Below are 24685 nucleotides of genomic sequence, written 5' to 3'. Positions count from 1 at the left end.
ATATATGCCCTGAAGCACAATTGCTGGATGGTGGGGTAGCTCTGTTTTTTTAAGTTTTGAGGAACCTCCATCCTGTTTCGCAGCAGTGGCTGCACCACTGGCATGCCCGCGCTGCCCGATTTTGTTTGGTTTTGGTTTTGTTTTTCATTGCAGGCAGCCACACCACTGCAGTGTCTTCCTCTGTTTTGTTCTTGACACCTTAGCGTGCGCGCACACACACACACACATTTGCTTTTTTTCCCTTTTAAAACATAAGTCGTAGAACGGCGCGGTCACGAGGGTCACACCTGGGGGCTTTACTGATGGTCAGAGCACGAATGCTGCTCATTTGGAAGCTGGTGATGGACGTGCCCCCTCAACAGACAGCTTTCTAGAGAGCAAAGTGAAATAAAAACCAGCTTTAAGAAAGCATCATCTCATTGACCACTCAGAAAAAAGGCCGAGAGGGGTAATAGCCCCATCACCAGCTGCGTCGGGGACTGTAGCCTAGGGTCTGCCGTTGTGATTCTCTCTGGCAGGAGCATGTCGTACTGATAAGATGCAAACAGCCTGGCGCGGTTGCCGCTGCCACTTCACCCAGGCTGCTTCCTTCTTGCCATTTAGACCAAACCCCAGAGGGGAGTGGTGGGCACCCCCTGACAGGACTGTCTCGGGGAGAGCGGCTGATACTCTGGAAGTCCAGGACAGATGCTACATCTTGTGGGTTTGGCGCATCATAACCTCCTTGGTGCATACTTTCCTTCAGGGCCCGTGCTCGTCTGAGCGCCGAGCCTGATGAGTCCTGTGGCTGACTTGGAGAAACGGGGTCTCTGTGGGTGTGCGGAGCACCGGCACTGGCGCTGACCATTAGCCTGCCGCAGGCATCCCATTCCTGCGTCCGCCTGGTCGGGGCCGTGACTGCCACTTCTTGCACTGCCCACCCTCCCCCACCCCCCAGCTGAGCCTGGACAGAGTGGCATCAGCATCTGGCAGGAAGTGCCCCCTGCGGTAGGACGGAGAGCAGTATTTGATGCGGTGGCGAGCAGTGGAAGTCCGTAGACAGATGCCTTAAGATACCGAGTGCGGGAGTGGTGCTTAGCAGGCGTAAACGGAGACAAGAGTGGGAGTTTCTGGTGGCAAGTTGGGGGTCTCACGAGGTCTGCATGGGCTCCTCGCATTCCGACAGCGGTCAGATGGCTGAGCCAGTGTGATTGGCAGCGCAGTCTGGCAGGCGCTTTGCTGTCCGAGGCGAGATCCTGTCTCAGGGCTTTCTTGTAAGTTTTTATATTTTCCTTACTCTTTTTCCCTTTAAACATGAATTAAAGGAACAGAAGGGTAAAACCTGAAGATCAGGCATATTTATTGATGAAGGCTTTACAGGAGTAGTCATTTGCAGACATTGGTAAGACAGATTCTTTTAAAGTTTAAACTTAAAATATAACTATAGAAAATTTCCTAAATTGTTTGTCTCCTTTGAAATGATGTGATTGACTTGGTAGACATGTTACATGCATGCCTGTGGTCTCTCTCCTGTCATTACAGTGAATGTTGTGCATGCGGCTTTAATAATAATAATAATAATAATAGACAGGGTTGTTGAAAGTACTTAGCAAAGGTGACATTTCTTGATCCTATTTATTTTGTGTTTGAAAATATCTGCTGTATGTAATATTTTTAAAGCAAGGTTTAAACTTAATTGGATGATATTAAATCTATAAATGATTTTTAAAATTCTGATTATTTAAGATTTATTGCCATTTTCAGATGTATGGTCTTTAAATTGGTTTGGTTCTGATTCTATGTAAACTTTTTTAGTTAGCATAAATTGTATTATTTAAAGAACACAGTTTGGGGAATCTAAAATACTGTCTGTCTTGTTTGCCTTTATGCAGTCTTTCTTGAGTCAGTATATTTTAATCTGTTCATTGTTTTTTGGCTAATACTGAGGGAAAAAGAAAATCTTTCCTACACTGAAAAAAATTTCTTTGAAATTTTATAGAAAATTATTGATACAAAGTTATAAATGTCACTAATGTAATAATAAGAAAATTTTTAATTTTGTTTTTCCCATCCCAATTTTGAGTGTCACCTTGATTTTATATAAGCCCTTCTCCTTTTCATAAATTAGCACCATCTTCTCACTGAGTTTTTTTCTGTTAAAGAGAATTTACTTCATTAATACTTAGGGTAAATTTTAATGTAGGTAGCCTAAATAATAAATGGCTATTTGAAGTGGCCACGTGTATTTAGTAAGATATTTTGTCAAGTATATAAACATATTGGGCGGAAAAAAGGAATCATTAAATATGGCTTGGTGAAACAGTGAATAGTTTTGATGTTTTTTCAGAGTGCAATGAAGATACTCTTATTTACATCAATGACTATAAAACACTTTAATTGCTACAGGCTATTTAAAACAACTTTTGTCCAACTACTAGAAATGAATTCTCTTGGGTTAAGTTAATTTTAAGTGTCTTCCCTGAATTTTTTTCAGCTGCAAAGTCTTCTAAATGCTCAAGAGGGTAGATACTGTGAAATTAAGTCATTGATTGCACTCTCTGATTGTCTAACTCCAGAAAGAAGGTAGAAGTGCGTCATTTGGTCTGGGGCTTCTTACAGGGTTTTTCCACAAATAAGATTACACATAAAAATTCTTTTTTAAAGTTTATATTAAAGAAGATACGTTTTTATTAAATTACAGAGCTTCCAGAATGAGGATCTAGATAGGACGTATGTATAAAAACATTTTGAACCATTGAAAGCACCTTTTAGTTTGTGTGAAGTTCTTCAGACGGCCCCGTTGTCCTTTGAAGCTTCTAACACCAGGTGTCTGTTGCAGCCCAGAGCAAGGTTGCTGCTACCCAGGACAGCACTAATTTGCGATGTATTTTCTGTGGTAAGCAACATTATGTTTACATTCCTTTTTCAAGCTGTGGTACATACTACTTGCACATTTCCATAACTTTTGTTTCCGTAGGCCATAGTCTGGCTTGTGGTATTCGGGGTATCCAGCAAGCTCCCGTTTTATGTCGTGCTCTCTATCTGTCGTGGTTCACGTAGTGATTCGGGCAGCTTTTGAGTTGGCTTCTTAGGACGTAGTCAGGGTGAGGGTCTTCCAGTGAGTTCTTCCGCAGTTCTTGCCACGGGAGCAAGAGGGGTTTTTGTTTGTTCATTTTTGTTTTCAACTATTTTGTTTGAGGCAGTCTTTTAATTTATAACTGAAGGGACAGAATCCATGCACCTCAGTATGTGTCGAGGACTGTGAATGTGTCTTATCCGAAGCGAGCGTTTGCTCCACCGGAGTGAAGCTGTAGGCACGTCTTGAGGCGGGTGGAAGCCACTGCTGCTTCCAGCTCCTCAGTGACTGCCTTCTTCCTGCTAAGTAGGTGAGGCGTGAGCTTGGGCTCATAGAGTGCTCTTGCACTCCTGTGCACACCTATGTGGTGTTCGCATGCATGAGCCGGAGACGTCCCTTAGCGGCCCCGAGTCACAGTTAGGTGCGTGCTCCTGCCCTTATACGAGGATAGAGCTGTGTGCGTGTGCACACACACATGAACACACACACAAACACACACACCTTCCTCTGAATTGTTTTTATCCTTATTTGATTCTAAAACCTTCTGTTTGGAAAGTTATACAGTTCAAAAAATGACTTATAAGTGTTAGAACTTTTTTTTCTTTTTTCTTTTTTTTTTTTGACTCCTAATACATAGATCTTTTTTTACTCCTGTATACCTTGACTGGCCCAGTTGTTCTATGAGACATATAATTATAAAGTATTAATATTGCTAAAATTTTATATAAACAGTTCAGCTGTGTATGTGTACTTTATCCACGTGACTCAAGTTTTTGATGTGATTCTTCAGTATTTCTCATATTGTTTCTTTACCTAATTCTTTAGAATTTAAAAATTTATGTACTGCTGGTTGAGGCAAAGAAGCATGTGTTATAAAATTTCCAAAAATAAAAACTCTGGTGTATTTCTTAATCACCTAAAGTTCCATTTTCGGCTTGCTCAGGGCGACACGGTCCCATCAGTGAGCCTGTGCTCCTGGTCTTCCTAACTCCCTGGTTCCCAGGGTTTAATCAGTGACTCTAAGCGATGCTTCTCTCGGCCTCCTCCTGGGGGTTCTTCTAGGCCACCTTTTGAACTAGCCATGAGTTATTATTCATATTGGTGTTATTAGGACTTTTTTTTAGTTCATTCTGATGTTCTGTACTTTGCTACTTACTATGTTGAGTTCCATATGCAGAGTAATAGATACAATTTACCCAATTGCAGAGAGGATTGATTTGCCCTTAATAAAGGTGAATTTTTAAGTTGTAAAATAATGTGTTTAAAAAAAGCAGATTTCCCCCCATTATTACCTTTAATTGATTTAACTGTGTACAATAATATAATTACCACATTGCTAAGTTTACACTTGATTGTACTGTGTATAATAACACCTCCTGGTCTTTTAGTCCTGTGTTTTTAAGCAGTCTGTGCCTAAGTGTGAAACCAGATTTGTGGAAATTAAAATGTGACAGCAGGTGCAGTGTGCTTTAGCCAAAACTCAGTATTAAGTCAAGACTGAAATGCCATTCATTCCTGGGTTTGAGAGACACACTATTCTGCTCTCCATCATTTATAGAGAACCTATGAGTGACATGGACACATTTTCTTTATTAGTCGCATCTCTGCTGTATGAATTTTAGCCAGGACAGATTAATATCAGTCCTTGTCTCCAGCTCTGGTAATAAAACAGAGACAATAATCCTCAAAATTAGCTACCATTCTTCATGACACCACAGTAGGGATGGGGCAGGCTCACATGTCTCTTCTCCTTTTTCCCAAAAGAGAACCATCAGCAACCACAGGATGCTCATAAGAATACTGTCTTGTGCCCACCGGATAGGAAAGTGCCTTTTTTTGCATTCTGTGAGAACACAGATGCTCATTTAGGAATCTATGACTGATGTGAAGTCGTGGTTTCAGTCCAGAAAGCATGGTGGCAGCTGGCAGCCTTGATTGCTCCTAGTTGTTGCTTCATGTCCAGACCCTCCTGTGGGTGGGACCAACCAGAAGGAAACATGAGATTGTGTCCCTGGAGTTAAGTGACCCTGAACTCTTCTCTTCAGTGCTTACGGTATATTTACATTCTCTTAAATACACATGAGTTTGAGTGTGCTCATTATTGTGACTTGGCAGTACTTATGGTGAAGAAACAGACAAGACAACTAGACTAAATACAGGTGCGAGAAGACCCCAGGAGGAGGCCCCTCCTCTCTGGCACACCAGGGAGGGGATGTGTGTGGAAAGACAAGCTGCCCGTTACCACAAAGAACCATGTAGAATACACTCGGAAGATCTTTTTTTGGATCAGAATTACCCTCACGTTAAGGGGTCTTCCTTAACGTTTTCCTCTTTCGGCTACATGAATACGTTTGTGGTGAATTAATTTTCTAATGATACCAGCCAGAGAATACTTTCCACATTTTTAAAACCTCCTTTTAAAACAAATTTGTGAAGTTTTTAACTTAAAAAAAAAAAAATCCAGAACAGTTTCTGTAAATTGTTTTTAAAAGATAATTTTTTTCTCATTCAAACTTTTTTTGAGTTAGCTCAAACTTTTGTTATTTTTAATCTGTTGAACAAAATCAGGGTTGAATTGAAAATTTGACACCCTTTTCTTGAATTTGTGTATTTGACTTATAACTTAAATTGGTAGATTTATAGTGGGGAATTTCATCTGTCAGTATCAATGGTGGAGGTCACAAATGCCTGTGCTACATGTGAGCAGTATGTCGGTGTCCTTTTTTGGGATGGGTGCTGGATGAATCTCTCTGACCCCATGGCATCCAGCTGTTCAATTATTCGAGAAGTATGAGCTTTTCACTTAAATAACAAATACTAATTTAAAAAATAATTAAGCCAGACTGGTTTCATGAGTTGCCCAGGCTAAGTGCTCACATTTAATATTTTTGGATAAATGTAACTTTGGATATAAAAAAATACTTCCCCCAAATAGTTTAGTTTATATTTTTTCGTGTTTACTCTCCACTCCCAGTCTTCTGTTTGTCCCCCCTTCTGCTGGAAGAGATAAGACATCTTTTCCTTCTAAGAGTATTAGACATTATTTATGGCTTAATATGACAGTCTGTTTTTACATCAGTATATTCATTTCCAAAAGAAGGAAAGAATTCTAGCCTGTTTACTAGACAAGTTCTGTTTTTCATTTATGCAAAAATTTAAGTGTGTGTTTAACACTAACTTAAAACGCTTTTTGATTTTTTTGTTCTTGTTACTGATGACTTAGAATTAATATATTTTAATATTTCCTTTATGTGGTTTTCAAAATAGCAGACTTAGGAAATCTAATGAAATACATCACTGCAATTGTCATGTAACTTGTCTTTTAGAGGACAAATTACATGAATCATCTAGAAATGGGTAAAGAGATGAGAAAAAAAAATTAGTAGGTAAGTTTAGATCCACTTATCTGTTTTTCCACATTTGGGATATGCCAGTACTATACCAACATTGCCCGAACCTCATCCTTCTAGCTGCAAGGTTTACTTCCCTAGCACCGCACAGAGTTAACCAAAAATTTACGTTAGTACACAGAAGCATTTCTCTCGCACTTGTTTCTGGTACTAGCGGCCTACAAAACACTGTCAAAATATCTGTTAGGGGCGTTTGCTGGCACTCTAGATTTACTTGTTTACTAGATTCTGTTTGTTTGCTGGGTTAGATTTCAAGATTGTTCTGTTTTAACCCTAGGCTTTGTGTATTAGGTCCAGTACTTATTTCTCTCATGACACATTTAATTTTTATATCCAGTGACATTAAATTGTCCCATATTTAGTGGCATTTGTTATAAGATGGTAAAAATGGGTCTGCATTGCACATGGTATGTGGGAATGGATGGTCATTAGTTTCTCGTGTCCGAACCATGCTGGTTTGAACGTAGCTTTTTGGCTTTTGGGTGGGTTTTTTGGTTTGTTTTGTTTTTGATTTTGGGTTTTGTTTGTTTGTTTTTTTTTATCCCCAAATGAAAAGTTACTAAGATTATCTATGTTACATTAAAAATTCAGATAAATAGGTTAATTATATATAGAAGTTTAGCAAATGTTTGTTTTCACCAGTGCTGGAAATGCCAACCCGTTAAATAAAAATGGCAGCTTAAATTGGGCAAATTTGTTAAATGCATTAGCGTTCTTCATCTTAGTAATAAGGTTCTCATGCTCTCTCTCTCCTGTTTTTCATTTCCAGTGTTCTATTTAGGTGAGTTTTTGAATTCTGATTTTTTCATTTAAGTTCTCCCTCTCCACTTCATGAATAAGTACCCCAAAGAGAATGTCTCATTGTCCTAGAAACGTCCAGCTCAGGTGCCTATTCAGATGCTCATTGAACACTTGTTTTCCTCAAGCTCTTCATATATAAATGTTTATTTTTCCTTTATCGTTGATGTTTTCCATTTGTTTCAAGTAAGCCTTCTGGAGATGATGACAGTATTATGTTGCAGTCTTTCATTTGCTGTGTGTTATGTAAAGCTTATATTTTATTTTGCTAAACAAAAAAAGAAGATACATTTGTAAATATGTGATGGTTTTATGTTATTCTTCTCATGATTTTATCTCTTCCATCCAGCTAACTATAAAGATAATGTTCATCTATAATGTTTTCCTCCTTTTTAGGGCCAACATTGCCTAGACAAAATTCTCAACTACCTGCCCAAGTTCAAAATGGCCCATCACAAGAGGAATTGGAAATTCAAAGAAGGTAAATTTTTTATAAGTTGCTCTTTGCAGTTTTTCTTTCTACTGCAGAAGACCTGTGAGCATCCTGATATCGAAAGTGGATTATGTCTTGTCAGCTGTTTAAAAGTCACTTAGCAGCATACAAAGTGACTTTCACTTCAAAGAGTCTTATTTTTATAGCGGTTATAAATTGATCTATGGTCATTATGGCTTTCACATAACTAATTTAACTAGAAAGTCGAAATCTTGTTGGCTGTTCATAGAAGTCATTGGTCTTGAGATATTACCATAGTGCTTAGTAATGGAATACAAACTCATTCTATTTATGATTAAATTGCTGGTTTGGCGAGGTCAATAATATTATCTCATTGCTTCAGTTCATTTTATAAAGAAATACATTGGAAAGCCTAATACTGCCTCATCCAGGTATAGTTGTTTCTGAATTAGCAGAGTCTCTGAACTCGAAGTTACCAAAATCATAACAAAATAGTTTTATAAAATTCAGGTACATACAGTAATGAAAATTAAACAAGGTGTCCCATTTTAAAACAAATGAAAATTTTTGGTGATGTTGGTATTGCTTTTTATCACTATAGGTCACCTGTTTTATTTTAGAGAGCTGATAACCATTGTACGGATGGATTCTTCCATTTAATAAGCATTTGTTCCATGCCAAGCCAGCATTTCTTCTTGTGACCTTGGATTTGGATCTCACATTTGAAACGCTCTTCAGATTCTCCATGTTGTTTTGATACATGTGTCATGTTCCCCTGACAGACAGAAAGATGGATCTCTACTATGTTCTCTACTGGGTGTAACTGCTTAGCTCTTGGGGAAGGCCTCCCAAAATGAATTTTGTTTTTGTCACAGCCTTTTATATTCAGTTCAGTCGCTCCAGAAATAGCCCCCAAATTTGATGAAAATCTATGCAACTCTTTTGAGTGATGCTATTATAACATGCAAATAAAATTTTTGTAGAAGTAAGGGAAGTTTAAAAGATAGAATCTCAGTTCTATATTGAGTGTTTTAAACATACCAGAACAATTGCAAGAGTTAGAAATTGTAATGGTTCTGTTGCCCCTCCCCCACAGAAAAGTGATTAATAACAAAATGATCATGGGTTCCTGGGTGGCTCAGTCCGTTGAGCATCTGACTCTTGGTTTCGGCTCAGGTTGTGTGATCTCCAGAGTTGTGACATCAAGCCCCAGGTCAGGCTACACGCTTGGAGCATCTCCTCCACCTCTGCCCCTGCTCATCCTCGCATTCTCTCTCTCAAATGAATGGATAAATCTTTTAAAAAAAAGATCATGGTATTATCAGGAATACCATTTGTAGAAAGCTACATCATGGCTTGGCAAGCAAGGGGCCCCCAGGGACAGTTGCTGGGTGGGGACAACACAGAACAGAGGTTGGAGCCAGTGGAGGGTGCTGCCTGCTTCGTAAGGGTCTCCAATGAGGGATCCACTGCACGGATGTCATTCAGAACTAGCAACCTGCAGTTTCAGTAGAAGTGAATATTGAGTGAATTTTTACCTACCGCTGTGAAACTGCTGTGCCCTGTGTCTGATTTGGTCCTGTCCGAGTGCTGGCTGGCCCTGTGGCACTCCCCAGGACTTGAGGCTTGTCTGCCTGTGTGCAGAAGGCTACTGCAGGGCTTGAAAAATTGGATGGTGTTTATGTTACTTGTTTAGTTCAAGACTTGAGCTCAGTTGTTTTGAAGAGTGAAATCCAAAATTCTGAAAAATGGATATACATTTTAAAATTATTTTCTGTCCATAGCCACATGGAATCTTCTTTCTTTTATTTTTAAAATTTTTTCATTTTTAAAATAATTTTAAAGATTTTTTTACTTTTTAGTAAACTGTATCCAGTGTGGGGCTTGAGCTCATGAGCCTGAGATCAAGAGTCACCTGCTGCACCAACTGAGCCGGCCAGGCACCCCTCTTCTTTCTTTCAGGGAAACCTATCAGATACCACTGTCTTTCTCTGTCAGTGTTAATTTTCATCTCTGTCCCTTCTCTCGCCTCCACCAACTTCCTGTTTTACCTGGTGGATCTGTTTCGTGTCTGCTCAAATCTCCTGGAAATGCTACTTCCAGCATTGACTTGTTTCTGGTTGAGATTTCTGCTCATGCATGTCTGTCTCTTTGCTTTCTTCCTTTCGATCCTTCAGACTCTCTTGCTTCTCGCGTCCTGTCCCGTAGGCCCCTCCAGCTTCTTCCATGTGTGCGTGCACGAGCTGTCCTCATGCTCCCTCTGTTCATGGTCTGCCTTGATAGACTGATGGTAGGATTGCATAGTGTCATTTCTTCTTAACCGTCTTATGCTGGTGGCTTCCACAGGGACAGCTGTAATCCTGCACCTCAGATTCATGTGGTATTTTTCACGAAATGGAGCCATTCGTGGATCCTTTCGAGAACTGGGTGATAGCAGTGGACACGTGCCCTCTTCCCCTCACCTCCCACCCTTCTAATATGCATGTAGAGATGCATTTGTGTGTCATTTCAGAGGGTCAGAGACCCTCTCAGTTCCACCAGGTGATCAGCTGTGAGAAGTCCTGTCGTGGAGCTCATGCATTTGGGTGTCCCACTAATACTGCAGTGTAAGCCCGCAGGATTTTACTCTTCGTGTGCATGCTTTTTCTCTTCCGTTTTCCTCCCAAGCTTTCTGTGCAGGAGGCCTGTAATGCTCTTCATTGACCATCCCTGTCCCAGTGTACCTTTTGACTTCTTTCTCTAACAGCCTGTTGGATCTGCTGACACTGTCAGGACTAATAACTTTTCCAGGATTTGTTCTTCTGTGTACTGCTGGTGTTTTCTAGTTGGTTTTCTGGTCCTTAACCCAGACCCCTTTCAGCTATTCCCACGTTATTTCTTTCAGATTAATTCTTCAAAAGTTGTTTGCACGTGGTACACTCCCATGTGGCACCAGAGGGTGTGAGATGGGGAGAGGTCACCTGCCATGCAGTCATGCCCTTCCCTTCATATCAACCCCCAGAATGAATTTCACACCTAACCGTTTCTACGTTTAGTACTTCTGATGGCTTCTCCCATAGCATGAAAATAATATGTTTCTGTTTCTAGTTCTTGATGGTCATGTGATGGCTGGGGGCTTCTTACCGCGCCCCCCCCAACCCCTGCACTAGGAAGTATGACTTCTCCGCCTCCCTGGCCGGCTTCCATTAGCTGTTGGTTTCAGTTCTGCTGCTGGTTTCTCATTCACACTGAACCTGCCTCTTCACTTGAGCTGTCTCTGGGCTCCTTGCTCTGTGACACCCCTGTCCCCGCGCTTCCATCCCACCCCCTGGTTTTCTCACTTCACAGTTTAGAGATTTGCAGTCTTCCTACATCTGTTGTTAACTCTGTCTGTATGTCACAGGTGATCTTCCCCCCACCCACCCCTTTCTGGAATCCCTTTAAACCTGTCAACCATGGTAATCTGGGTTTTCAGGAATATGTCACTAGCTGAAGTTTTTGGTTTCTGTGGTTTCTTTTTCATCATTTTTTTCCTTTAGGTCTGTACTTACTGGACCTCTTGCATTTGAAGACTCACACCCATTTAAACATTTCTTCTGTTTTCTCTGCTCTCTTTTTTGTGAACTCCTGCTAGTCAATTCTGGTCCTTCTGGATTATTTTGTCATGATACTTCTCTTTTCTCAGTTTTTTCCTTCTTTTTTTTTGTTCTGTATTCTTGGTGATATTTTTAACGGTATAGTCTAGACCAGCACTTTCTAGTAGAAATAGAATATGGGCCATATATGTAATTAAAAAATTTTTCTCGTGGCCATATTAGCAAAAGTTTAAAAAAAAAAAAGGTGAAATTAATTTTAAAAATAGATTTTATTTAACCCAGTCCATTTAAAGTACTATCATTTCAATATGAAATTTGTATAAAAGTTGCTAAGGTATTTTACATTGTATTTTTCATACTGAGTCTTTAAAATTTGGTGTGTGTTTTACACTTACTATGGATTTCTGTCCATACAGGCCACATGGTAAATGCTCAGGAGCCACATGCATGGCTCACGGCCACCCAATGGGGATAACGTAGTAGTAGTTGTTTGTCTATCAAAAGATGATTCTTAATTTCCAGGAGTTTTTTGTATTTTGTAATTATTCCCTTTTTGACAGCCTTTTCCAAATTCATGATTATATCTTAAGCCTCTCCTATTTCTCTTCCTTTGCTTGAATCTTCTCCTTCCTGCAGAGTTGGTTTGTTTTACTGGTTTTATTCAAATACCTGGTCATCTTGAGTGGTGTTTCTTTTTAAACAGATGAGATGGACTGGCCTCAGTCCTTGGCTTGGCTTTCCTCTTGCATCATGGAAGTTAGGTCTCTGGTTGGCCCATACCTCCCTGACCTGGAGGGCTTCTAGGAGGTCTGTGGCAGCGGGTGGAGCTTGTAGACTGGCAGGCTCTCCTTTAGGGTATGAGGGTGGGCCCCACAGGTGCTGAGGAGCCCTGGCTCACCCGAGGCCGCATGTCCAGTTTAGGGAACAGTCTTCTGTGGCAAATGTCACCCTGTCCACCGACCTGAGGCTGGGGAGGAGGGAGTGGTGGATGCCGCTGTTCTTCAGACAAGGCGCGAGTTTCTGAGTCAGCCTGATCATGGCCATGTCCCCCTCTGCCATCCTCTGTGTCCACTGGCCTCACGGGGAGTGTCTCCCAGGTTCCTCTTGTTGCATGCACCATAGCCACTCTCTGTGTATGTGCTGCTTGTGGTTGCCTCCTTTCTGCAGCGTGGCGAGGAGGGGTGCCAGGCATTGTTTGTTCCCCATGCTTAACGACACAATGGGGCAGGTAGTGGCGTCGGGGCGTAAACAGCCTTATTACCCCATTTGACAGTAAACGGTAGACATAGCAGAAGGTGACTAGTGCTCTCGGGGGAGACCCAGCGGAGCAGAAGGGAGTGTGTGTGGCAGAGGGGCAAGGGAAGACCGGTTATAATTTTAGATAGGCTGGTCAGGGTGGGTCTTACCGAGACACAAGGAAGGAGCCAGCCAAGTAGGTGTCTGGGTGAAGTGCTTTGCGTGCAGAGGGAACAGCCAGTGCAGAGGCCTTGGGGCAGGAGAGAGTGTGTGTGTGTCTGTACACGAGGACAAATGAAGAGGCCACGGTGGCCTGGGCAGAGAGAGCAAGAATAGAAGGGGGAGAATGCCAGGAGAATGTGACGCTAACGGAGAGTCCTGTTGTGCGGGACCTGGCCAGTGATTGCAGGGAAGGTAGCTTTTGTTCTGAGAGAAAGTGGGACCATGGACTTTTTTCATTACTTATTTATTGAGAGAGAGAGAGAGCATGCATAAGAACAAACAAGCAGGGAGGAGGGTCGGAAAGAGAGAGAGAAGCAGACCCTCTGCTGAGCAGGGAGCCCGATGTGGGGCTCAGTCCCAGGACCCTGAGATCATGACCTAAGCCAAAGGCAGATGCTTAACCGACTGAGCCACCCAGGCGCCCCTGAATTTTTTTTTTTAAGAGTTTGTTTCGGAGAGAATGGGGGGAGGGGCAGAGGCAGAGGGAGAATCTCAGGCAGACTCTCTGCAGAGCGTGGACATGGAGCTCAATCCCAGGATCCTGAAATCATGACCTGAGTTGAGATCAAGAGTTGGATGCGCAGCCAGCTCCCCTGAATGGCTTTGATAGAAACGATTTGGCTTACCGTAGAAACCGCCAGTCTGGCTGCTCTGTTGACACCAGCCTGCGGAGAAGCACAGATGGAGAAGGTGAGCGCAGCCCAGTGGGAAAACCAGGGAGACTGTGAACGGAAACTAGGCGGCATGTCATGGTGGCTTCCGCCAAGTTACAGAGGTGGTGAGAAGGCAGATTCTGGCACTTTCTGGGGGGCGTGTATGTGGTATGAGAGGAGGGGAAGTTGTGGCTTTTAACCTAAATAAGTGGGAAGGATGGAATTGTGCTTAACTGAGATGCAGAATACTGTGAGCGGAGCAGGTTTCGTTGGGAGGTACCAGAGGTAAACTTCGAGAACATGAGAGTGAGGTATTCGTTGGACATCCACGTAAAGAGGTTGAATGAGCGCTTGGATATACCTTTCTATGGAAACTGAGGAGAGAGGTCTAGGCTCATACTCCTCTCTGCCATTCCTGCTTTCATGACCTTGATGATAGAGTTGGTCTGCTGATGACCCCTTGGTATTCTACTTCATCATGAGTTTGTTTATGGACAGATAAAACTTTCTGGAATTTCAGTAGAATCTTGGAGTGCGGGGAGACTTGAATATGAGTTGAGACAGTCTTGCTGTGTCGCTTCATCCTTGGCACTCCCGAGGGCCGGCCTTGCTTACATCTAGCTTCACCGTTTGGCCTGATGTTTGAGGATCCGCCCTGCGCATCTGTCTCCTCTCTCCAGACTGTCTCACCAGCGTTTTCTTCTTCTGACTGTGTTGTTGTCTGTAGATTCTTCTCCAGGTGTACCAGTGGCTTTTCTGAACCCTTACTGGCTTCATCACACACTCTCTTATATTTTACCATGTATTCATACAGCCGAGCCTCACCTCCGCAGCGACATTCTAGGCTACTTGAGAGTAGAGACCTGAATAAAGTGTCTGAGAAAAAGCCAAGAAGCTTCTGGTACTGAATTCATGTATCTGTAGGTGTTAGGTATGAGAGGCAGAAAATATATGTGTGTGTACGGCTTGGGGGACTGTTAAATAAGACAATATGCCCCACTTTCATGCTGCTTAGACTTTTCTGTCTGTGCTATTTGGGAGATGCTGGGAGGCCTCCTTGAGGAGATTTGCTTGGAGCCATGCCTTGAAGAGGAAGCGGAGTAGGAACTTGAGGTCCTCGAAGGGAGGAACATTCCAGGTAGACAGAGCAGATGCGCAGGGGCATGGGGATGCAGAAAGCCCTGTGACACGGGACTGACGGAACTGTTGGACAAGTAGGTTGTATCCAGCTTGTAAAGTGTTTTTCTCCTGAATTTGTCGTATAATAAAAAGGCACTTCAGTATTCTCAAATTATGAGAAAGGTATATGCCATTTCCTTTGGCCTACATCCCACAGGATCTGTTTTTGCCCCTGGTGAAACTGTACTTGGAAGAAGGTACTTTAGAGTATGTGTTCACACACAGGCTTAGCATTGGCCTTCGTCTCTGCAGCAGTGTGTTGCTGTGGGACCATCGTCCGCAGCTGAGGAGACATGGTGGTGGTGGGATACACCGTGTGGTCTGCTCAGAAGTTGGGTTTCCAATATAAATTCTATTTCTAAAACTTATTTCCTGTGGTTATTTATACAGAAATAAATTTTCTTGTGTTGGTTTTATTTTCAGAGGCATGATACAGTACCCTTGACCAACTTTTATTTTGGGACCTTATTAACTTTGGCTCCCTAACTGATTCTTTTCTATACCATTACTGAAAAACGCAATGAAAATGGAGATTCATTTCCATCTTAATATTCACCTGTCAGATTTGGGTAGTTCTGTTTTTAGTATACTATGTATTTCTTTTAGGTCAGCTGTTTTGAGGGGTATTAGGAATTGATTTTTGAAGTCAGGCAAGTGGTTTGTACTTGGTGATCAAACAGTGAGTGATGGGTAGGGAGAGAATGATAGGAGTAATGTGCTTCTCAGGCATGTGTATGTTGGGTACACCTAACAAGCTTGTAGGATTTTTGTTCAGAATCATAAATTATTAATGGATTATTTTATTTAATAAGTAAGAATTCTTACTCTTTAAGTTGTTTTCTCGAGGCTTCTGAAATAGTTCCAAAAAGGAAATTAATTACTAAAGAAAAGTTTAAACAACATTTAGTTTAAACAATATTTAGAACCTGGTTTGTCTAGGAAAGTCAGCTGAGCTTTGAAGACCATCGGTTATGTAACATGACAGATACGAAATGGCCATCCACTTTCTAATTTCCAAAATAGTATTGGTGAGGGATGTTACGGATTGAATTGTTTCCCCCAAGAAAGATATGTCCTAATCCCCAGTATCTCAGAATGTGACCCTTTGTGGAGATAGTTAAGATGAGGTCATACTGGAGTAGGTGGGCCCTCTTAATCCAGTAGGACATGTCCTAAGAAGAGGAGAAAAATACAGAAGCAGGATGGCCCCATGAAGGCGGAGACCGGCACGGGGAGAAGATCCTAGGCTGGAGGTAGAGACTCCAGCGATGGATCTGGAAACCAAGCAGCGAGAAATAGCAGCCATCACCAGAAGCTGGAGAGAGCAGTGGGGGCAGGCTCTACCTCAAGAGGCTTCATCGTTCTTTTGGAGAGTCTGGGGTGAAGCAGGGATAGTGTAAGGAAAAAGAATCAGTGAAAAAAATAGTGATTTTTAACACCAGAACAAGGAAGAATGGCTCTGAAAAGTAAATTGACCAGCCATGAATAATGTAAGTGACTGATGAGGGTATCCGAAGTGACAGTGTGGTTTGGTCAGAAGAATGAGGAGAGAGAGGTTTTGAGGGTCAGAGGGGTGGGAATGCCCTCCTTCGTGCGGGAGGACGGCAGTCTGGGGGCTAAGAAGGAGCCGCTTTGAGCACACCATGGTGTTCAGAAACACAAGCTCAGTACCAGATTGAAAGTAGTTGCTTCTGGAGAGAGAGATCAGGAGCAGGGAGGGTCCCTCCCCAGGAAAGGATTCTTGTTTTGTTACAAACTTTGTCATCCTGCTGTGCGTGTATTTTATACATTTCATTATTTTTACTTCAGCAAGAGTGAGTTCAAGTTGAAGAAACAAATGTTGACTTTGCGTGTTAATCAGTCCCGTACCTTTCCTGTCGTGCCATGATGTTAGTATGGTTTAGTTTTCTACTCATTTTTGTTTCATTTGTTAATATCAGCTTTTGGTGTCTACTCATATTACTAATATTTGGCTTCTTTGACTGTGATGAAAAACGTATTAAAGAAACATGACTCAGTCCTGTGTTTAGCCTCAACATAGAACTCAATTTAGTTAATGTCTATAAATAGTTAGCAGATCAGCACTGCTACCTGAAAGTTATAAAAGGGGACTAGTTGTCCCGGCACCAGGCAGCAGGCAGCAATGAGGGTGTACAGCCCCCGAGTCGGCCTTCACAGGCAGGATGGGCCGAGTGTCGACCGCCTCCTCCTGTAAGTACGGCCCGCAGCGTGATGTCTTGATGGTCTTGTTTTGTTTTGTCCACTTTCCATTGGTTTGCTAATAGAGAAGTGAGATATCCACATGATGTGATCAGAATGTAGTTATGTAATTTTTTCTGACAAATGTCAGGAACATTGTAGTGTTACTAAATGTTACCAGCTCAGGTTGTTTGCCAGGTCTGCTCTCCTCTACTTCATTGTGTCAAAGTTTAAATGATTCTTGACCTACCTAACACTCTTCCGCATAGGTAAGGCCGTATTAAATTTATTTTTAAACTTTAATTAGATTTTGCTTGCTTTTAAAATAAAGTCTTTGAGTAAACATAAACTAAATCTGTGTCTGAATATATTTAAGAAAAAGCTATTAACTTCATCATTGGCTAGTGCTTTGGGAATCTCTTTACATTTGGGGATGGCTCTTTCAAGGAAATAGGTATTTTGGTGGTGGGAGGAACGATTTCTGATGATTTTTTAAATGCTCTTGGTGGCTATAATATTGGTCATTTGCCCTATAATTGTCTTTGAAAAATTGCATATTTTCTCAGAAACTTCCAAGTTGATGTAAAACGCATATCCTATCTTAAGAGTTAGTCTGGCAGAATTCTTGCATAGTTCAGAATTCAAGCCCTTGTATTGTGAGGAAGTCTTCTAGTGGTTGTGACAGTGAGTAAAGAACGGTTGTAGATGTAGCTCTGGGAAGAAGAGTCACATGTGTTCCCGGTCTGTGAGTCGGCAGTGATGCTTCTAAGCGAAGCAGGGTTTATAAACTTGGAAACTGTTCCCTTAAAAAGATAATACAGATGTCCTGCTTTAGAGGTCAAAACATGAATTATATATCATCCATTTAAGGTGGGAATTATTCATGCTGCTAAAGATTTGTAAGCCTGAGATTTTCTTTCTGACACACCACTTTGGGAAATATATTTAGATGTGCATCCCTTCAGGGAGCAGGCTAAAAATTACCGGGGAGTTTCATCACCTCCTTTTTTTCCCCTTCAAATTAAGAAAATCTCTTGCAGCTCTATGAATTGCCTGTTCCACTCACTACCCATGAGCTTGGGGAATCTCTCTGGCACCATTCTCCTTTCCTGTATCAGTAGAGGTTCTTGATCTTGAAAGACTGAAAACCCTTGAATAAATATGACCTCCTGACGTGTGGAATAATCCTCCTAAATCAGGAATCCCGGCTGTAAATGCCGCCATGCAGTAATTCTTTGAGATCTGGCTTCCTGTGTGTGGCTTAAGTTTATTTTTGTGATAAAAGCGTGTGTGACTTGGAGAAGTGGCCGTTTCCTGTGAGGTAAAAAGAACAAAACAACACAACAAACCAAACCAAAGAATGTCAGTAGAAAATGCAGCATGGGGCACTGGACTGGCTCAGTTGGAAGAACTTGTGACTTTTGATCCTCAGGGGCCTGAGCTCAGGCCCCACACTGGGTGTGGAGATGACTTAAAATAAATAAAGAAGAGTAATGTAGTGTAGTCTTAGGATACTGTACGGTGTAGCTGTCTTAATAACGTAGATTCTGAATATCAATTTCACCAGGAAGGTGTGTTCTCCTGTGATTGTGCTGGGAGAGACTTGGGTGTGATGAGGGAGCCAGAGGAGTTATCCATAGGCAGTGTCTGCAGTTCAAAGAAATGTCCCAAAAGAATTGACAGTAATTGGAAATGGGTGGGAAGGTTGGAGCAATGAACTGTTAGTTTTTGTTAAGAAGCTTTATGTACCTGTATTGTGTTGAAAAGAATAAAATGAAAGAGATGGCATGGGAACAGAAAAGGGCCTAGGAATTTGTGTAATTTCGTCCTAGATTTCTTGGTGAGCTGCCGTACTCTGAAGCTAAACAGTTTCCCTAGCTTCTGTACACAGGTGCGTTCTAATTAGAAAGTACGGGTGTATCTTTCCCTTCTGCTTTCCCAGTAGCTTGCTTAGAGTATCACATGTATAGTGTGTGCTCATATTTTTTGACACATATGGTGTGTTTTAAATATAAGTCCCAGCTGAGTTCCTTTATTTAGAGGTCATTAGAAGAAGAACCAACTCTTCTCTAATTTATTATTGAGAACATCCTTGTGAATATTCTGAATTTTTTGCCTTCACCCCTGCGGCAGTATTGTTGTTACCCCTCAGAAACTGTGGCAGCCAGTGCTCTGTCCGCCAGGATCACAAAGTCAGTACCGCACCCTAAAGGTCTGCCTTAGAATTTTGTGGCCAGTGTCTTGACGCAGCGACCACACACACAGAGTGCCACCGTTGGGCTCCCCCCCCACACACACCATGCAGGTACTGTTATGTACAGGGATAGACCCAGAGCGAGCCTTCCTGCTTTTCTGAGACAAGTGTGATTGGCTCACTTGTCAAGTGGCCTCTTTCCTTTTTATAGTTAGTTTAGGAGACATGATGGGGAGAGATTTCTGGAGAAAAAATGGTTTCCTGGTAGTGCTGGGAGGGACAAAGGCTGGCATCCACACTCTGTCACTTAGCTGTGCCTCTACTACAAACCCTACAGTCTATTAGCCAGTCCGAGAGAAGTCCACATGTGAAATTCCCCATTGTAGCTCACATTTATTGAGTGTTTTTATGCCCCAGGAACTTTTTAAAGAGCTTCATTTAATCATACCTACAATGCTATGAAATATATGTAAGATGGGGCTATTTTTTATTTCGGTGAGAGTTAACTTTTATACCAAGACTATTGTTGAGGTCGGGATGGATACTTGGAGACATTTGCTTGCTCTGTTACCTATACATATGGAAGTTGAAACTAAACTGTATGTTTCAGAGCCATAAACCTTGGGCCTCCCGTTTTAGCATAAGTCCTAGAAGTGAAGGAGTGAAGTCCTAGAGTGAAAGATTTTTAATTTAATTGCGCAAATACTGAGACATTCCGTACATTCTTAGAGAAGGAGATTAAGATACATGAATGTTTTTCTCATTGATCTTCAAATTTAATAAAGCTTTAATAGAATTGAGAAGGATAGGTCTTGGTAGAAGGCATAAATTTAACAAAGTGATTCCGATATGTACCCAGAAGAAGCTGAGTGTCTGAAAATCATCTAGAAAAACTCAAAAAGGAGTGATAAGGATGGTTGCACCCTACTAGGTGTTTATCTCAGATGTCAGAGTATCAAGGAACTGGTGCTATACCACACAGATCCACCAACCCGAACATGCTGGAATTTCAGAAACAGTGAATACACATGAAGTTGGCATCCCAAATCAGGACCACGAGCAGCTAAATGGTGCTGTGATGTAGCTCAGTATTACACATCCCAAACCCAAGAAGAATTTCATAGGAACTAAGAGTTTTGTTGTAAAAACATGTAATTATATAACCTTGTGAGAAGGGGCCAAGATTGCAAAGGCAGATCACATAAAGGAATACCAGCATTAGACTCTCAGTGGAAAAGTTACAAGCCAGATCACGACTTTAACAAAGTTAATACATTGTAGTTTTAAATGAAAGTTTAAAAATCAAAGGCATCTAAAAAGCAATAATAGTAGTTGAAAATACATACGACCAGCGTTTGTGACAAAGGGTTATTATCTTTAATAGAGAAAGGAGCTATTCACATGAGCATAGAATCTGAAATCTCCCGGGAGCCGGGAGCAAGCCAGTCTGAGCGCGTGTCCAGCCGTGGGTCAGATGCTGTGCTCTGGAAGGGCAGGGTGTGGGCTGTCCGTGGGAGCAAGCCTCTTGGCCGCCGGTAAAAACGGTGATGGTGTTCAGTGTTGGAGAGGAGAAAGGGAGCTCTCATCTCTCGGGCTGCTTGTGGGCCCCGTCACCATTCCCAAACAGTTTGGAGCCATGTATCCAGATCTTGAGACATGGTGCCATTTCAGCCCTAGCCACCCTGCTGGTGGCGGTCCTTCCAAAGCTGTAGGGGCAAGGCACAAAAGTAAAGGAAGCCAACTGCCACGGAGCTGCGGCTGCAGCCAGCTGTTGTGTTTGCTGAAGGGAAGTGTTCCTTGTACAGTGAACATTCAGTAGCAGGAGGTCATTTATTTGTAGTACTTCATTCATGAACAGTGCAGACTAGAGTGAGACGCTGGTGTCATGTGTGGCTGATCTGGCCAAGTCGTTTTCCTGTCTGGAACGCTGGCTGCTTGACTGGTGCCATCTCTTCACCGGTGGGTGTTGGCTGATCGGAGGCTCCAATTGGTATCTGCCCCAGAACTAAGGCGCGCAGAGCTTCATCTGGATGAGTGGGTGCTGTCAGTGAGAAGTAGCCATTGTTGCATATTTCTGATCGTTAAAATTTTTACATTTCAGGCAGCTGCAAGAGCAGCAGCGACAAAAGGAGCTGGAGCGCGAGCGCGTGGAGCGGGCGGAGCGCGAGCGGCTAGAGCAGGAGCAGCTGGAGCGGGAGCAGCGGGAGCGCGAGCGGCAGGACCGGCTGGAGCGGGAGCGGCTGGAGCGGATCGACCGCGAGAGAGAGCAGCGGGAGCGCCAGGAGCGCCAGGAGCAGCGGGAGCGGCAGGAGCAGCGGGAGCGTGAGCGGGAGCAGCGGGAGCGGCAGGAGCAGCTGGAGCGGGAGCAGCTGGAGTGGGAGCGCGAGCGCAGGCTGTCGGCCGCCGGTAAGAAGTGCACTGGGCTCTGCCGCGAGGATGCGGGGTGCACCAGGTGTGGGGCGCCAGGTGCAGGGAGGGTGGACAGGGCAAAACGTGCAGCACTTGCTACTTTACCACTTTCTTAGTCCTCTCTGTATGGCACTTATTGCTTGGAGACTTAGGAAAGCTCTTTGTAGTCCGGCTTTCTAATTCTTCTGACTGACGGTAAATTGGCTGTAAAGTGCAAGTGTGTTTTTCATGGGAAACGTTTTATATTGCGTGAACTAGGAATCTCTTTCCCTTTTGAGGTTGCCTCAACTGTCCTGAATCCTATAGGATTCAAGAAATGTGCTTGATGGCACTTAGACTTGTCGAAGGAGGAAAATACCCTCTCTAAAACTGACTAGTAGTTTATGGATGTCCTAATATTGCAAAATTTTAGTGAAAATGTCTGAATCCGATGGAGTTTATTGAAAGACGTAAGGGTTAAGAGAAAAGTGAAAATTTGAGCCAGTCATTAAAATTGACACTTATTGGAATAGGATTTCAGAATGATCTTTCTATTCCATATGGCCTATATCAAAGGTCTCACTGTGGGTCCCAGTGTGGTTGATTAGTTTGTTGTTTGCAACATTTGTTTTTAACTGCCTAGTTATTTTTTGGGGTGATAGCTGACAAAACAACACTTATCCACAAATAAGCATTGAATAGGGGGTTCCTAGCCCTTTGTAAAACTTTTTGCCAATTGCGCTATTTGTTGTTCTTGAAAGACCAGCAGACATATTCTTCTGTTTGTGGTCCTATTCCTGTAATTTTAATGTCCTTTTAGTGGGCTAAATAATGAGAATTAAGATAGTCTTGTTCTTGCAAGGGATAAGCTTAAGCAATTTATCAGTATACTTATCAGCTAAATAGAAAACAGATTTCTTCCTCTGGGTTTCAAAATGCAGGAACGAGTTCACACGTTCTCGGGTGAGATCAGTTCTTGCACACGTGCTTAGTTCTTGGGTACTAACTGTGGTCTACATTTGTACATTTTGTCTGAATGCTGGTTTTGTGGCTTTACTAGCTCCCTTTTTCTCTCTCCTTTTTTATCCTGTCCTTGCTGCTGCTTCCCACCTTCTGTGCAGCTCCATCCTCCGACAGCTCCCTGTATAACGCGCCACTTCCTGAGTATGCCAGTTGCCAGCCTCCTTCGGCACCTCCTCCATCCTATGCTAAAGTCATCTCAGCTCCGGTGTCGGAGGCCACTCCCGACTATGCTGTAGTGACCGCTTTGCCACCTACTTCCACACCCCCTACACCACCACTTCGACACTCAGCGACACGTTTTGCAGCATCTGTAGGTTCAGCCTTCCACCCTGTTCTTCCCCATTACGCTACAGTTCCTCGTCCTCTGAACAAAAACTCTCGGCCTTCTTCTCCTGTGAACACACCCTCCTCTCAGCCTTCAGCTGCGAAGCCCTGTGCCTGGTCTACTTCCACTGTTTCGCCCCTCCCTCCGTCTCCTCCAGTAATGATTAGCAGCCCCCCAGGCAAAGCGACTGGGCCCAGGCCTGTCCTTCCTGTTTGTGTTTCTTCTCCTGTGCCCCCAATGCCTCCATCACCAACAGCACCCAATGGGCCGCTTGACTCTGTCCCATGTCCAGTGTCTCCGCCGCCTACCTCAGGGCCAGCAGCGCCGCCACCGCCGCCTCCGCTGCCTTCCCTCGCACCGCGCTCACACTGTGGATCTCAAGCCTCTCCTCCTCCAAGCACCCCTCTTGCCTCAACTCCCTCATCCAAGCCTAGTGTTCTCCCTTCTCCCTCTGCAGCTGCCCCTGCCTCTGCGGAGACTCCTCTAAACTCTGTGCTGGGGGACTCCTCTGCTTCTGAGCCAGGCTTGCAGGCAGCCTCTCAGCCGGCCGAGACTCCAGCCCAACAGGGTAAGGCTTCCGTTTTTGCTGCTGACAACGCGTCCTGGAAACGTGGTGTCAGCAGATGTCACTGCCTCAAAGCGTGGGGAGGTGGGGTGGGTGGGAGAGCCGAGCAGCCCTGTGTCACTGTGCCCGACTTTCTGGAATTTAAACAAGTAGCAGAGGAGTGAGGCTCTTTCTGCTGGATTAACTGCAGCCAGAGGATCCGTGTGAGGAATATCCGTACTGACTGGGGTCTGGTATCTCCCACAGTGTTGTAGCTGGAGGGGTGTTCCCATGTTTGAGGGCCTCCGCAGCACATCCCTTGTAAACCCCACTAGGAAAACGTTACTTGACACATTTAGCTACACGGTAAATACATGACCTAACCTGTCTTCCTCTAATTTGTGGGAAATTGAGAGATTCTGTTTGGTGCCCAACTGAAGTCAGGCCGTGTATGATCCTGGAGTCTCCTCCTGAACAGTTCCAATTCTTGGGCCCTGTTTCATGTTGGCCTCTCCTGTATTGGACTTCCCACATTAGACTAGGTACACCTGGAATCCTAAGGAGCAGCCCGATGCTGCACGAGGGGTGGGGGGTGTATGGCAGGCATGATGTGTGCCCCAGCGGATTCCGTGCTGCAGAATTACAGGAAGTCGTGGCCTGAAGGGACAGTTATCCCTCCCACCCCCTCCACTTGCCCCAACTTGCCGTCATGGTAACAGGAGAGGGAGGTCGTGGTCTTCTAAGTTTAGATTATTTGTAAGGAGAGAGGGACCTGGTTCCGTAAGTGAATAAGGAGATGCTTGGCAACCCTTTTTTTCCTTTTTTTTTTTTTTTTAAAGTTTTTATTTATTTATTTCACAAACAGAGATCACAAGTAGGCAGAGAGGCAGGCAGAGAGAGAGGAGGAAGCCGGCTCCCTGCCGAGCAGAGAGCCTGATGCGGGGCTTGATCCCAGGACCCTGGTATCGTTACCTGAGCTGAAGGCGGAGGCTTTAACCCACTGAGCCACCCAGGCGCCCCACCTTTTTTGCAGTGATAGGATTTAGCAGGAATTTCACAGGAAGGAACGTGACAACTGATTTGTACATAGAAAGAACCAGGGTTATGCTTAGATTTAAATATCTTTAAAAAAAAAATCTTTATTCTTAAGTAATAAGACTTGTTACTGCTGTGTGTATAAATATGTTTTCCTTGTGGACACATCAGTTGTGCTTAAACACTGAGTCGGAATTCTAGTGCATGCGGACTTGTGTCCCATGGTAGTAATGCCAGACAGGGAGGCACCCTGAGCCTGACAAGGTCACGTGTGACCCACCTGCCGAGCCCTTACAGCCCATAGCCCGAGGGAGAGAAACAGTCTTTTGCTCTGTGTTCCTCTAAGAGCTGCTGCTGTTTACAGTTAAAAAAAAAAAAAAAAATTACCACCCCAT

At 43.3% G+C, this 24685-nt stretch overlaps 1 protein-coding gene across 10 annotated transcripts in view; it reads left to right on the top strand.

Moving 5' to 3' along the window:
• The window catches only part of ENAH (ENAH actin regulator), a 130873-nt gene that overhangs the window by 89168 nt on the left and 17020 nt on the right, over positions 1 to 24685 (top strand). For 4 of the 10 annotated variants that reach the window (XM_045069755.1, XM_045069754.1, XM_045069757.1 and 1 more), the window contains exons 4-8: positions 2819 to 2875; positions 7235 to 7246; positions 7660 to 7744; positions 21077 to 21381; positions 23169 to 23279. In XM_045069755.1, the coding sequence (XP_044925690.1) occupies positions 2819 to 2875; positions 7235 to 7246; positions 7660 to 7744; positions 21077 to 21381; positions 23169 to 23279 (570 nt within the window). The remainder of the gene's footprint in view (positions 1 to 2818; positions 2876 to 7234; positions 7247 to 7659; positions 7745 to 21076; positions 21382 to 23168; positions 23280 to 24685) is intronic. The other 6 variants (XM_045069759.1, XM_045069753.1, XM_045069760.1 and 3 more) reach the window with 4 other exon arrangements.

This window comes from Mustela putorius, unplaced genomic scaffold (assembly GCF_011764305.1).
Source record: "Mustela putorius furo isolate JIRA1106 unplaced genomic scaffold, ASM1176430v1.1 tig00003942_pilon_pilon_pilon, whole genome shotgun sequence".
Taxonomy (NCBI): domain Eukaryota; kingdom Metazoa; phylum Chordata; class Mammalia; order Carnivora; family Mustelidae; genus Mustela; species Mustela putorius.
This window is presented reverse-complemented; position numbering and strand designations above follow the sequence as displayed.